General features: G+C 39.9%; 1 protein-coding gene across 4 annotated transcripts in view; it reads left to right on the top strand.

Moving 5' to 3' along the window:
* Nucleotides 1–14,812, top strand: part of LOC121954395 (protocadherin-15-like) — a 255,337-nt gene that overhangs the window by 173,986 nt on the left and 66,539 nt on the right. For all 4 annotated transcript variants that reach the window (XM_088086315.1, XM_088086313.1, XM_088086314.1 and 1 more), the window contains 5 exons: nucleotides 1,055–1,360; nucleotides 2,499–2,729; nucleotides 5,330–5,446; nucleotides 11,812–11,952; nucleotides 13,730–13,842. In XM_088086315.1, the coding sequence (XP_087942441.1) occupies nucleotides 1,055–1,360; nucleotides 2,499–2,729; nucleotides 5,330–5,446; nucleotides 11,812–11,952; nucleotides 13,730–13,842 (908 nt within the window). The remainder of the gene's footprint in view (nucleotides 1–1,054; nucleotides 1,361–2,498; nucleotides 2,730–5,329; nucleotides 5,447–11,811; nucleotides 11,953–13,729; nucleotides 13,843–14,812) is intronic.

Genomic DNA, 14,812 nt, shown 5'->3' with positions numbered 1-14,812 from the left:
ATCCCTTTTCTTGTGCTGCTGTCAGATGCCTTTAACCAGTATTTGAAAACTTGGACCCTGAGCAAATTTTTGTGATTTCTTTCAAACATATGGGGAAAAAAGCCAATGAGCAACTTGGTAAGAAATGTTTCACAAATTGCAAGAAATTATTAGTTAAAGCTTATTTTTAGAAAAGGCAGAGAAAAATGTCTCTGGAAAAATGAAAAAATAGGAAAAAAATATATTTATAATAATCATATTTGCTTTTTTAAATATTATTTAGCAGAATTATATCTTTCTTTCACCATGTCTTATTTGCATTGTTTTTTTTCTTTCTTTTTCTTTCCTTTTAAAAGTATTTTCAGGTAGTTTTCATGTACGTTTTACTGATTTCTTGATAATATTGGAGTGCTTTTTTCTTTCATTGCTCATTGCCGTCTTCCCATGTTTTTGACAGAAATCAAGCCTATTGCTCAGGCTTCAAAGGCTTAAATGTACACCATGAGAGTGAGAGTACTTGCTCCACCTTTCGGTCAGACAGCTTATTCTGATGGTAAAGCTAAAAACAGCTCTAGTTCCCCATCCATGCTCTTGTCAAAGCCACCAGATTCCATTGACAAAAACATTCATTTAGGAACTATGAACACAGGAGCTGCTGGTCTTCAGCTGCCTCAGTCAGTCACTTAGTTAGTGCTATTTTGGGACTCTGATGAATCTGAACTAACCAATTTTAATGCTTAAGTCGCACTACAACACAAAGAAAATATAGTAGTATATAAATAGTACATAGTCTACACATAAACTGATAATGACTTTTTTAGGTGGCTAAAATATGATTTGCTACTGCCCCTGTTAAGAGTTTAGCATTGCTTAGCTTCCATGTTGGGACAAACTGGGAGCATGGCTACCACCATCTACACTGACTATGGATTAATACCACATACTTAAAAAAATCCGAACTATCTCTTAAACATTACATGGGTGAGATTTCTTCTATTCCAACACTACGTAGACAGAGACAACTATATTTATACACCCAAAATAAAGCCCTGTGGTAATTTTTCTTTCTCCCCAGGCGACAGATCCAGACGCAGGGGTCAATGGTCAAGTACGCTACCGGATCGTGAATCATCCAGACTTGTTTACAATCAGTGCTAATGGCAGCATCTTTACAAGAGTGCCACTTGACCGCGAGCTTAGAAGCCAATATGACCTGGTGGTAGAGGCCTCAGATGGAGCAGTGGATCCACGGCGAACAACCTTGACCCTTTCCATCCAGGTTACGGATATAGATGACAACAGCCCAGTCTTCTCCCAGCAAACATATGTGGTGAATGTACCTGAGAACAGCCCTGTGGGAACTTTGGTCCTGAAGCTAAGTGTAAGTACTTCTATGTGTGTGTTTATTGCCAAAGTTGTTTTCTCCCTGTCTTCATCAGGAAATGTCTCCTGTCTCCCCTCATATAAAGTAGCAGGGGTGCTTGATACAACGGTTGTAGTAACAGGCTTTTAGCATCTTTTAACTTCAAGTGCGGGCAATTTAGTGTTTAAATGTCAAATGCTTCCAGACGGAAACATTTATACAGACAGAAACATACACAGCCTTATATACCCAGCAGAGAGACACGTGTTTTTTTTTCTCCTGTCATGACAGCTCTTTCTGCATTTTTAGACTCAAACAGAGTAAGACTTAAAGCTGGATTTTTCAAGTCATCAGCAGCCTTTAGTGGAGGATCATTTTTCCATCTGTCCTGGCAAACATGAATGTGATGCTCCACAAATTTTGAAGAACTTTTCAAGTTGGCGGAGTCGGTCTTCGGGTAGATTCAATACTGCCATACGTTTGCACTGACAAGATGTATAAGGGGACCATGTGCATGCAGAGCAAACAGAGTGGAGGGTTGATTAATTGTTCGCATATTGTGAGTGGCATTTCACAGAGAGTAATAAAGCAACAGGGGAGGATGAGGAGCAAGGGGGTTAGGGTTGAGGGTGAGGGGTGGGAGTGACGGTGACACTGTTACTCTCAACAACTTCGCCTCAACTCTAAACGAATGGGGGCTGGAAGGACACCTAAACAGCAAAAGCCGATCGGGACAGTCTCAATGAGGTGGTCACATGGGGCAAATTTATTCTGATTGGACAATTAATTGGTGGAATATTAGAGGGTAGAAGTCCAATTATCTCCTATTGCAGCAACCTTTGAAAATGACATATATCTGCTTTGAGAGTTGTGATTTTATGCAATGAGGACCAACTTAAACTCCCTATAGTGGTTTAATTTAATCCTATTAATGATTGATGTAAGTAACCCCCGCAGCATAAAAACGTAGAATTAAAATAGAAACATTAATATTCATTATCCACAGCCACAGCGCTTATTATATGTATATGTAAGGTCCAGACTTTAAGACTCTTCCTCTTCCCTAATTCTATCACCCCAGTTTTTCTCCTAACCTGTTCTTTGTTTTTTCTATCCTTGTTTCTCCTGCTCATTGCTCTCCTCTTCCTTCTCATAGGCGGTGGACGCAGACCTCTTCTCCAATGTCACATATCGGATCAAGACTGAATCGGCCAGGCAGCTGTTTTCTTTGAACCCTGTCACGGGGGAGTTAGGTGTGCTGCAGACCCTGGACTTTGAGGACCTGGCAGCTATGGGCATGGGGGCCTCTTACACTTTCCAGGTTGAAGCTGTCGACCAAGGAGGAGTCATGCCCCCAGGGCAGGCTACCGTCACGGTCCGCATAACGGTAAGATCCCCCCTAGGTAGTGAGTCCACACAACCCCTCAGTGATCTCTTCTCCAGCCATCTTCCCTCAGGAGCAGCTGCAATGTCAGTGAATATGTGTTACTCATTAGCAGAGTTTTACAGTAGTAATAGCTCATCTGAGCCACAGTCCAAAAGGGGATTGGAGACAAATTGTACAGTATTGCACCTGTGCTGCTTTTGTGATATGACATTCATTGTTATTCAGTGTTGAAGCTGAATGCATTTCCCTTATAAAACAGGTTTTGGCCTCCCGACCTGCTTGTCCTCGTAGCATCACCATGACAATGACAGTGTGATGGATAGGTGTTTCTGTCTCACACACAGTGCTATTTCAGATCTGAATGACTCATTAGCTTTGTGACAGCAATTATGTCAGGTTTTTCAGGAGCTTGTATTCCCTTTACAACCTTTCAAGAGATTAACAGCTGAATCCCAACCAAAGGATTAGACGCCTTATGTTGTGGCACTATTCATGTGTGTGTGTTTTTGCTCCGCGAGTAATTCAACGCTTTTAAAATGTGTGCACTCACATTTATCACTGTGTATGAATTCAGTCCAGCCCTAGTGACTGACTCAAAGTCTACAGAATTAAGCTCTCTGTATTACGCTGAATGGGAGGAAGCGTCTAAGCTTATTCAAGCAGGCTCGCCGCATGGCCTGCAAACCTGTAGAGTGAGTTTGTCCTCTGATAAGGACGCGCTTTGTTGCCGCATTCGTGCTGTCACCCAGGAACTGCGTTTGATAGGATAAGGCATTGCACAGCCACTGATATCAAACCAATGGCTGCTATTTGAAATGGCAGACATGAATTAGAATGAGCCTAATGGATTCACGCAGGCTTCTCGGGGACTAGAGTTGGAGCTGATTCCACTGATTCCATTTCCTTCCTAGTATAACACCTCCAAAGGGTTATTTGAAGTTGTTTGCATTTGATTTCTCCTTGTATTGTTTTGTTGTTGTCTCTTGTTGGATGCCTTGCAGTGATGGATTGAGTGTCCTGTGTGTCTTTTTTTTTTGTTTTGTTTTTTGTTCCGCATGACTCTCCAAAACTACTTCTTTTATGCTTGTACTTCGGGAATGTAATACACCTTGTGTTTTTAGGTGTGTGTGGAGATACTGTATGTAGCACATGCATGTTTTAAGCAAGCACACGCACGTGTGCCTACAGTTGCAGCACAAGAATCAGGCTTTGTTGTTCAAAGTAAGATGTGGATCATAGATTTTCTGCTACGAAATACTAAACCTGTGTATAGATCAAACTCGGGCTGCCCTCTAACGCTGAGTTTATAGAACACATACTGTTGCCCATGGCTGAGTCACAACAGTGGAGAGTACAGAGAAAGGTCAAAAGAATAGAAGATCAGGCTCCAGCTGTTACTACAGAGAATACTACAGAGCAAATGTATTCCTGAGAGACATGTGAATGGCTTACTGAGTTTTCATTCTCACAAAGCAAAGCAAGGGCTGCACAGTTAACAGGATTGCATTTCTTTGCAGGTCCATAAAAATGGTAGGGCTCTGATGTGCATTATTTACAGGGAACAGGTGATTAAAAGCAATGGTGATGTTAAGTTCCCACTTACGTTCAAGGGAGCATTATATCACCGAAACAAAACAGTTTCACCGCTTAAAGGGCTAGAAAAGACTGTATGAATGATCACTTTCCATTAAATGTCAGACTGTATGTTCAAGTAGGTCAGCAAACCTTGCTCGTGGTTGTCATCTTAACAAGACATAAGTGCACTGTAAGGGTCCTTTAGGCTCTGTTATCTTGAGAGAATAAAACTGTTATTAAATGTGTGTTGTCTTTACCCAGTGAACAATGAACAGCTTTTAATTCTGTCATCTTAATTGGCAGTCATCTGGTACTGTGCAGTGTATATCAGTAAAGATAAATCAACACAAAGCAAAATGCATTAATTATGAAAGATTAAATTTCACAGCAGTAGCAGTTTTTGTTCAATTTAATAAGATGCTGTGATTAATTACCTATACAATAACACAAGCCTTCTATTGGTTCAATTAACACAGTGTATTTTTTAGTTTTAATCAGTTGGCTACAATATTTTGTATGTTCACATTATTAGGGACTAATTTTATGGATTTGGATTCTTTTCATCTGCAATGGTTTGATAACAGGAAAAAGTGTATGTTTATATGTGATCACATCCAGTTCAGTTGCACAGTTCTTAAATTACATTGACAAACCCTCGGGCATGGTGGATAACTGCAGAGGAAAATTTTGCTTGAATCCACAATAACTTGCTTGAAGTGTTAGCTGAAATCAAACAAAGCAGCAGCTGCAAAATCTGCACTGCAACAATATTACTGTTTCAGCATGCAGACGGCATCAGCAAAAGTGGTGGCAGAATACATTGATACATTTATTTGACCCTTTTAATGCCAAATCTGAAGGGATATCTGTCTTGCCTGTTCTCTGAGACCTTCTACTCTGCAGGAGTGCAGCTGAACATTTTGTTCTGTTCTTACCCAACAATGTTTTACACTGGCATGTCATTGCAATGTGGGTACTTATTTCACCAATACATAATTGATACACCTATTTCTTTTTGTTTATAGGACATGAATGACTTCTCCCCCATCTTTACCCAAGACCTGTATAAGGGCATGGTGGCACCCAATGCAGAGAAAGGAACGGTCATCACAACTGTTTTTGCTGAGGACCAAGACCCACCAGTGAGTATGAAAAATGCTTATAATTTACCTTAAAACATGCACAAAGTGTACACAACATTGATCGTTAAAATTAAAAGCACAATCATCATCTTCAATTCATCTGTGTCTTTAATAAAGATAGCAGAGATAAAAGCCTTCCTTGGTTACTTTTAACTTCTCGCTACATCATGTAGCATTATCGCATTAGCACTGAAGAAGTATTTCACTGAAAGGTGGTCTTCTCATAAAACTGGGCTGCCAGTACAGTAGAAAGAAATACTTTACATAGATATTAATGCCACATGACCACAAAAAAAACAGAGAAAAATGGCTGTGTCAATTGCTTTTGCTCAAGAGATAGAAAACCTACAACTACCAGAATGCACTGCATTTAACCACATAAATGCTCCAACTGGTCAGCACTGTAACAGAATACTGGTCCATATTTTATCAGAACTGCTGTTACTGTTTGATCTCAGTCTTTTCAGCCCCTGTTTTTACAATACAGGAAACAGTATAGCCCCCACTTTCTGATCACATATGATCATATTATAGTCATACAGTGTACTAAACACACCCCCAGGATAGCCTCTGAGCCTTGCAACATTTTTTTCCCAATGGCCACTTGCAGTATTGCAGCAAAAAAATTGCCTGAGGCCAAGAAAGCATTTTCCCAATAGGCCACCAGGTAAAAGAGACATCTGTAAAACTGTTGGCAGGACACCTCCAACTGCAAACAAGACCAATTATGGCTCTTTCTGTTTTCAGTTTTTGAGCCGTGGTGGTTTTATATTTGTCAAACTTTCATGGAGCTGAGAAAAGCAATTAAAAAATCTGGGACGTCATCACAATGTAAAGTCTGAGCCACATGGGAACTTGCAGGAGGGGCCAGTGTGAGAAACACCACTGCACATGTTCAGTGGGAAACTGGAACCTGGAAGCTTGAAAAAAATTGCACCAGGTGAGCAACTCCATCGGAGTGATTAGGGGCCATCTTTAGTCCTATTTCTGTGTATTATTAAAGTCTGTGGTGCTAAAGTATGTTTCAGAAGAGATTCTAGACAATAAATGGGCAATGCAGTAACATTATCTTGATATTTTATCAGTAGCGTCTAGTTTTACTGTTTGATCTCTCGATCGGCTTTTACACTTTTTGCGCCAGCGTGATAGGCATTCAAAGTGAGGACATACAATCGGTTGTTGGAGCAACAGCCCTAGAACCAGTGAAAATCCACTGGATGATTCGAAACACATCAACCGGTGGATGTGACCTGTGAGATGAGCAGAGAGAGCTGGGTGCTGATAAGATGAAGGGAAGTTTACCACAGTTGGTTTACACATACATGGTCTGTTAAGTATTCCTTAAAAAATGTTTTTTTTTAGGACTTCGATGCTCTCATTAGAGCTACACTACAGTGCTGTGTGTGTTTATTGTAAGAGGGTCTTGTTCAGCTCCTTCCCTTGTATGACTCATCTGTCAGTTGCCTCAGACAGCGTCATGTTTCCTCAGACTCCTTCAACTCACTATATCTGAGCAGGGTCTCCTGGGACTGAAGGTTTTTTTTATTTATTTTTTTATGGAGTCTGCAAACCAAGGAACAAAATTACACAATGCGGAAGAGAGATTGTGACACCCTGTTGAGACTAGCAATGGTGTGATTAAGAGGAGAACATTTTTGGAAGTTGAGGGGAGGGGTGCATCACATGACCTTTTTCATCAGGGTGATGCATAAGGTGTATATTTTGGATCGCACATGTTCAGAGAATGTTTTGTTCCACGTCATTCACCTCAGCTGAACCTCTTTTATTGGCAGCGCCACCCACCTTAATATTTTATTGCACTTGGTGAGTCAGCAGTCTTCTTGCTCACATCTTCTCTTTCCTTTTGGTTGTGCTGAGTTTTTTTTTTTTTTTACAGAGACTTCACCAAACCAGCTTCTTCTCTCAAAACATATTTTCATTTATTTCAAAATTTATTTTCAAATTTTCTCTATGAAGAAAGGTAACAGGAATCCCCCAGTGACCCCCTGCCTTGCCCTAATAGCTCCCAGCTCTGTGTGTTTTTCAGTGAAGTCCTGTATGGCCGAACTTGATGCTTGTTATTAGTGGCCCTCCTGCTGATGGGATCTCACCAGGCCTGGGTGAGCTTTGTGTACTCTCGGCAGCACGTAAACACTGAGGGATATGAATGCCTGTCAGTCCCTGCTGTGGGTGGTGAAACATCTCCAGAGCACCACAATGACTGCTGTACATCTCACTTCTCCTCTCAGAGGGAGACTCTCCCTCCTCCCGCTTTCCCAGCCTACACCCTCTCCACCTCGCTGTCTGTGCAGCTATGAAATCATTCTTTTTTAATGCGAACTTTCCTCCTTATACAGGTTTATTTTTTCTCATAGAGAAATATTGTACAGTACAAAAAACATCCAGCAGTGCTGAGGTACAAACAATAGGAAATCATTGTAATGTTTTGGTGAGCACAGTGGCAGCGAGTGAGACATGGGAGTGACTTGGGAAAGTGGTTTGACAGACAGAGGGATTAGATTTTCTAACAGGAGCTGACTAACCCAGTCTCTTTATTGACCTGGATTTGGGAGCTCAAAGCATTTTATTGACAGGATGCCTGTCATAGACACCTCTGCTGGAACAGGGCTTAGTCTAGCACTCGCTAAATACACACACAAATGTGCGCTCACACACATTCTCTCTATTACACAGGCTCAGAAAACCTGCACACAAAGAAAGAGAGGCTCTGGCTTTTAGTCATAATGTGACAAACATGAGCCATGCATAGCTTGTCCAAAGGTGATAATGGTGTAGACCATTCCTTCTCCTGCTTTTTATTTGTTTCTACAGAAGGCATGCTATCTATCCCCCTGCACGTTGGGAGAAGTGATACTAATGGGTTTTGACAGGTGACTGTATTTTTGGCAGTGCCACTTGACTCCATACTGTGAATGTTATTATCACCCTAAATGAGAGAGGAGCCATCATAGAGACAAACATTTCAGGGAGAAACTTTATTTTTCTGCATACGAATTGCAGATTCTGTTTTTTGACTTATTATTTGAACATTTATTTTTCTTCTGTGGCATTGTTCATCACAGCAGAGAATAAAGTGCCCCAGGGATGATATTTTTCTGTAGGCTGATGCGAACATTAGCTCCACCCTGGTTCCCTCTTCAAAAGGTCTATGGGATTATTCCATTGTATTTTAGAAAATAAGCTGTGTGGCAAACAAATGTTTATATTACTTGCATGTTTTGTTCAGCAAAATAATCTTCACAAATGAACACCACTTTTGGATTTTTCAAGTGTAAATGTCGTCACCAGAAGTAAAAAAAAAAATATTGCTAGGCTATCAACAAAATACACCATGGTCGCATGATTTGACGTCCCCAACAAACTTGTCAAACCCGTGTGATGCTTACAGTTAGTCCTGTTACCATGTGTGTGCAGCAGGGCGTACTCTTACCAGCTGCACTCCCCTAACACAGAGCTCACTCTTCTGTAGCCGTAGTCTTGTCTCATGGTAAACACAAAGGGGCAAGGAGGGACTTTAAAAACGCTGTGTGCAGCAACACATTTGGTCTTTACGAACAAAAATGATTCAAGTTTGTTTGCATAAAGTGTGGGGAAGTGAGTTCCAATCACAAGTGGTCACTCAAGTAGCATGTACAGATGTATTTTCGTGCCAGGTGTGAACACACAGACATGGAGCTGTCAACTTGTGATCGGATCACCCAAGACACATGATGATACCAGGTGTAAACAGGCTCACCCACACTTTGTCTGACTCTTGTCTGTGAAGGTGATGATTGCAAGAATCTGACTGACGTGGGTCAAACACAGTATGAAACAGTACTTCTGTTGTGTAAGTTTTTGTTATGTCTCCATCCATGCACATGTGCCTTGCCAAAGGCTTCTTTGATACCAAATTTGTGGTGTAATTACATTTATATCTCCAAGTTAGAACAAATGAGGCTCATGGAATTTGTTGCATTATTCATCAAAATGAAGAATTGACAAGAGTACACGTTTTTGCACAGCATTTATGTGTTGGCTTTGCTGTTTTACACCGTAAGCCCAAGTCTTTTTTTCTGTGTTGTGTGTCTCTAAAGCATCATTCAGTGCTTCCCATTGCTTCTGAGCTTGTTCTTTAATTCATGAACTGGCTATTCTATGGTAAAAAGAATTAGATTCTTAAAAAATAAATACAACCGAAACAATAACAAAAAAACAAAGATATGCTTTATGTTGCAATATGGAAGCATTATTTTGATGCTGAAGTGCATTTTTTGTAGCTCATCTGCAATGTTAATGGCACAGTGAGTTCACTTCAGCTGTGGACATGAAACATTTATAATCTGTTAGTCGAATGCCAGACAAGAAATTGTGTTGTACAGCTGAAAATGTCTGTAGAAAGACACAGACTGAGATGTAACTGCAGCAATAGTGAATGCAGTGCATTTTCAAGCATCAATCCTGAGCTGCTGTGAGTTGTGGCACGAAAATGTTCAAATCTGGAAATATGAATCACTTCAAAATTGTGCAGTCTGCTAAATAAATACAAGGGAAATTGTCTTATTATTGATTTGCATCCCATAGTCCTGATAGTCCATGGTTAAGTCAGACATGTAGGTTTTAAAAGGCAAACTATCGATACAAATGGAGAGAACAAGAACGAGAGCAATGGTTCCAAACTGGTCCAGCCTCTCGGTCCAGATTTCTCCTTAGTTTTTAGTCAAAGGTTGGCACATAAGTGAAATTGCCCTATATTCAGTTTAATTTGACAAAATGTGAATAACATGTGGGCTTAATACACAATGAAATATAACATATTGCAAGAATATGGTGCAGTTAGTTAAAACCAGGGGCATTTCTAGGATTTAAGGACACTGGAGTTTAGCTCGGACCTTTGGAGGAAAAGAAAAAGCAACATCTTTTAAAGAAAACATGTTGCTTTTGAAGATTTTCTTTTTTTAAAAAAGTGATTTTTGTTTGTCTTTTAAACGTTAAACTATTTTTTAATTGTTTTTCTTTTTCTTTTGTCTTTTTTCAAAAAGTTATTTTGGTGATTTTAAAAATTGGCAATTTTGGGTTGTTTATTTTTCTCTAAAAATTTTTAATGATTTTTAAAGAGAACATGCCCTCCAAACCACAGGCCCACCAAAATGGAAAATCACCAAATGACACCATTTATCTCAGCCAGAAACTTTAAAAACATAATTTTTCATTGGATTATCGGATTTCCAGCAGTCCTAGAATGCATCATGTGGTATTAACACTTTGTATTTTCCTTAGTCACTCAGGGAGGCTCAAAGAAAAATATTCGTAGCTTTTAGGAGGGTTAAAAACAAAAAAAAAAACACACAGCAAGCCAGTTTTTCATAAACTTGACATGATCTCAAGTCACTAGCGGTCCATTCAGAGTGGACCTGTGACCTACCAGTTGGGAACCACTGAACTAAAGGTTGGCTTCTGCTACTCAGTTGACAACATTGTTTGTTTATCTTTGAGCAAAGTACTTTTAACTTTCTTTGCCGAAGTCACTGCAGAGCTCTTGCTCCTGAAGCCACTGTATTAGAGTCTTCTGTAAGAGGTGTTTTTTTTTTATTAATGGCCCTGTCCAGACATCTTTTCCATTTCATGTTGGAAAACAAGTTGAAGAGCTTTTAGAGATGAGGCCTTTTTTTCTGAGAAACCCCTTAGTGAATTCACTCAGATAGTTTTGTAACCTCTTAGAGACACATTTGTGTGAGTAAGCCTCCCGAGGGATCCACAGCTACTACAGGATTTACCTCTCTCTCTCTAGCCCCGGGTTTTTACCCCCGTCCCTGGGGAGCAAGATCTGCTCAGGCGAGGGAGCACAGCTTCAAAAAAGCTTATTAAAAATCAGACTGAATTGGAGGTCCGAAGGGATGAAACTGCAATAAGATAAGCTATAGAGATGATTAGTAATCAGGAACTGTGATTAATCTTAATCAAAGGGTCACATTTAAGTCCAGGCTCTGGCTAATGAATGTAAGTGTGTTACTCTAGAGACTAGAGGGATGGGTTTGATGTTATTTTATTCCAAATGAAAGGGAAAAGGTCTGAATCAATGAATAGCAGTGCGTTTACATTAGGCAGTGTGATGAGAAAAGGGAAGAGTGAGACATTAGGGTAATTTCTTAGGTTACACAGAGAGGAGAGCAACTTTTCTCACTTAAACCACTTCAACTCTGAGAAAATGAAATGTAAAAATAGTAGTTTTAGTATTTCTAAGCAAACCACACTGCTACACCCTTATGGTGTGAATACATTTTGCAAACCTTGGAAAATTGAAATATGGTGTGTCCAGATAATTGGATTTATGAGGTTTATGTTCTTCTTTGTCCTTCCTCCAGGGCACTCCGGCCAGTTTTGTCCGCTACAGAGTGGACCAGGACAGGTCACCGTACAGTGGGAGCATCTTTGATGTGGAAGAGGTGTCTGGAAGAGTCATCACCAAGGTCAACCTCAATGAGGAGCCCAGTGTCACCTTTAAAGTGAGTGGCGGTGATTACTATGACAATGGCGTTGATTAGCTGCTGCTGCTTGTAATGTCAGTGTGTCGCTTTAAAGATGTTAATGTTATTCAGAGGAACATAAGAGTGTGTCAAGGAACTGTCTATTTATAATGAATGGCTATACAGTTAAGCACCTTTCCCAGTGCACAAAAAACCCTCCCCTAACTTGTTAACATCTGGCTTTTTTATTTGATGGGAAATAATAAAATTAAGCAATATTACTTGAGAGGGTGTGCTTTATCATTACTTGTGGCCCAACAGAGATGCGGTCAGGACCGAGGCACTTGGGCCGAGATCCATAAACATCACTGAAGTGCCACAAATGACGTGAAAGCACACCATTGAGTGTAATATTGTGATGATACAACTATTACCAACAAAATAAAAAATGTTATCAAAATATATTAATGCTGTAGGGTAATTAGCTCTCAAAATAAAAAGTGTTTTTGACTGGCCAAACCCTAACCACTTTAATTTGGGGGAAGCGTTATTCAACTGTGGAACACATTTTGATACAACACCGGCCCATTTGTAGCATTAAACAAGACACATCAGACCCCCCCTCCAAAAAAAAACCACACATGCAGCATGTACATCTCTCTGGTCTACTGGCAATGGAAAATGAGTCTTATTTCACACTTTTAGTGGGTTTTCCAGTGTTTAAAAAACCTGTATACACACACTAATTTTGGCAGAAAGGAATTAATAGATTTAAAAAGGAACTGCTTTTGGGCTTCTAAATTAATGGATTCTGATCTGGTTTGTGCATCTAATTTTGAGTTTTCACCTAATCACACCAACAATATCACTGCAATATTGAAATCTAGGTAATAGATATTAGGTATCAACAATATTGTAATATTTGATTTTCTCCATATTGCTCAGCTCTTGCCATAATGCTATTATAACTCTTGTAATCATGAAGATCTCAGTCTATATCATAAATCTAAGAATCACAGGAGTTTTTTTTTTTACACTGCATGGACACAATTCCTATAGCTTATTTTAATGCTCTGTCTTGCATGTTTTAGTGCGCTACAAGTTGCAGGGAAGATAAGCCGGTCCGAAATGTGCATATAGACTTGTTAAAATCGAAGAACATTTTTTTGGGCATTATTACTAAATTACCTAAGGGATCATGTCATTGCTTCACTTGTGTCTATGACCAGTGATGTTGAGTTTTCTTATTGATTCAGCAAATTTCCTCCCAAGTGCTCACAAAGGTTGTTTTTATTTATTTATTTTTAACCAACTTAAGGTGACCTTACATAGGCATCTCCCTAGTTGTGAAAAGTGGACAAGGTGTTTTAGATATAAGCTCCTAATGCAGATGTGCTGCTCACACTCCCATGTTGTCTTGCTACCTCTATCTGCTGTGTCTTTTTTTCTCTCCACTGTTTTTCTTTCTCAGTTTCTTTAAACATTTGTCTGTGTTTATTCTCCTTCTGCCTATCTCTCCCTCTCTGCCGCCTCACTCCCCTTTGCTTCCCCCAGGCTCCATTCTCCACAGTCTATGAAAGTAGATCAATACATTCATACTTGCTCTCTGGGAGCTTTGCAAGATGCTCGCCAGATCCTATTTTGCCAGTCTGTCTTTATTAGGATGCCGAACATGTCTGCAAAAAAAATGCCTGGCAACCTTAGAAAGGGAATTATTTGTGTAGTGAGTAGTAGTGTGGTTAAAAAAAATAATACTAAAGATCTTGTGCTTGTATTTACATGTGTGTGTTGCGTATGTGTGTTCTGCCCACTGCAGTTGTTTGTGATAGCCTATGATGACGGGGAGCCGGTGAAGACTAACAGCACTTTGGTGGAGATCACTGTTCTTCAGCCCTCCCGCATCCCAATTTTCACCCAGGAAGAGTACAGGTATGTCTCCTTGACACACTGTGGATGCAGCTGCCTCTGCCTGTAAATTCACACATCAAAGTGTAGCTTAGGCTGTAGTGTCAGTATGGATGAGACAGTGAAAAAGCCCAGAAAAGGTGGACAAAGTATCTTAAAAACACCTTGACACACATTTTCATCTGTGGTCACACCTTACAGTCAGCTTTTGTTTTACTTTGATTAATATTTAATCGCTGGTAAATTATATATTCTACCTTGAACTTCCACCATTGACCTTGAAGTCACCATTCTGAATACGTTCATTGTTTTGTAATAACGATAGCTATCTCCGCTTTATTGTATTCAACCACTGAAGTGGCCCCAGTTTTGATGCTGCATCTCCATCTTTATCACGCTCTCTCCTGTGCATGACTGATTAATGAGTTTTGAGTATAAATATGCATAAGAGCTTCGAGGTAGATGCTGCAGATCATCACTGCCGTAAACCACATTTGTTTCTCTCCGAGGGTAAAGCCCGGCTTCCCTCTGAGTTTATTAAGAGTCTCTTTTGACAAGATTAAGTGTTTAGACTGTTAAACGGGCAGAGAGAGATGCCGGATGAGGGAGCATAATCTATAGTGCTCTGAGGTGACTGGCTGCTACACACACGAGATACAGCTATACTGGGCCTGTGCTGGGTGGAGTTTGTCTGTACTGATGGTACTGTGGCTTAGGAGGAGGCCAAGAAGGAATGTATAATTAAAAATAACATGGATTATTAACACTACAGCTGAAGCTACTTTAAAAAATCACCCATCATGAGTGAGTACTAGCATTAACAGTTGCTGTCTATTAGATTTTATAGTTGGTTTAGGTTTTATTTAATAGGTGAATTTGTTAATAGTGTTTTGCATTTATGCAATTGTATGTATACTTTGAACTGCAAATGAGTTAAGACAATATATTGTTCAATGTCACCTTTACTTTTGCCTTTGCAATTAAAAAAGGCAGC

The sequence above is a fragment of the Plectropomus leopardus genome, chromosome 13 (assembly GCF_026936395.1).
Source record: "Plectropomus leopardus strain MGB_pleo_1.0 chromosome 13, ASM2693639v1, whole genome shotgun sequence".
NCBI lineage: Eukaryota > Metazoa > Chordata > Actinopteri > Perciformes > Serranidae > Plectropomus > Plectropomus leopardus.
Note: the sequence above shows the minus strand (reverse complement) of the source record. Positions and strands in the feature narration are given on the sequence as shown.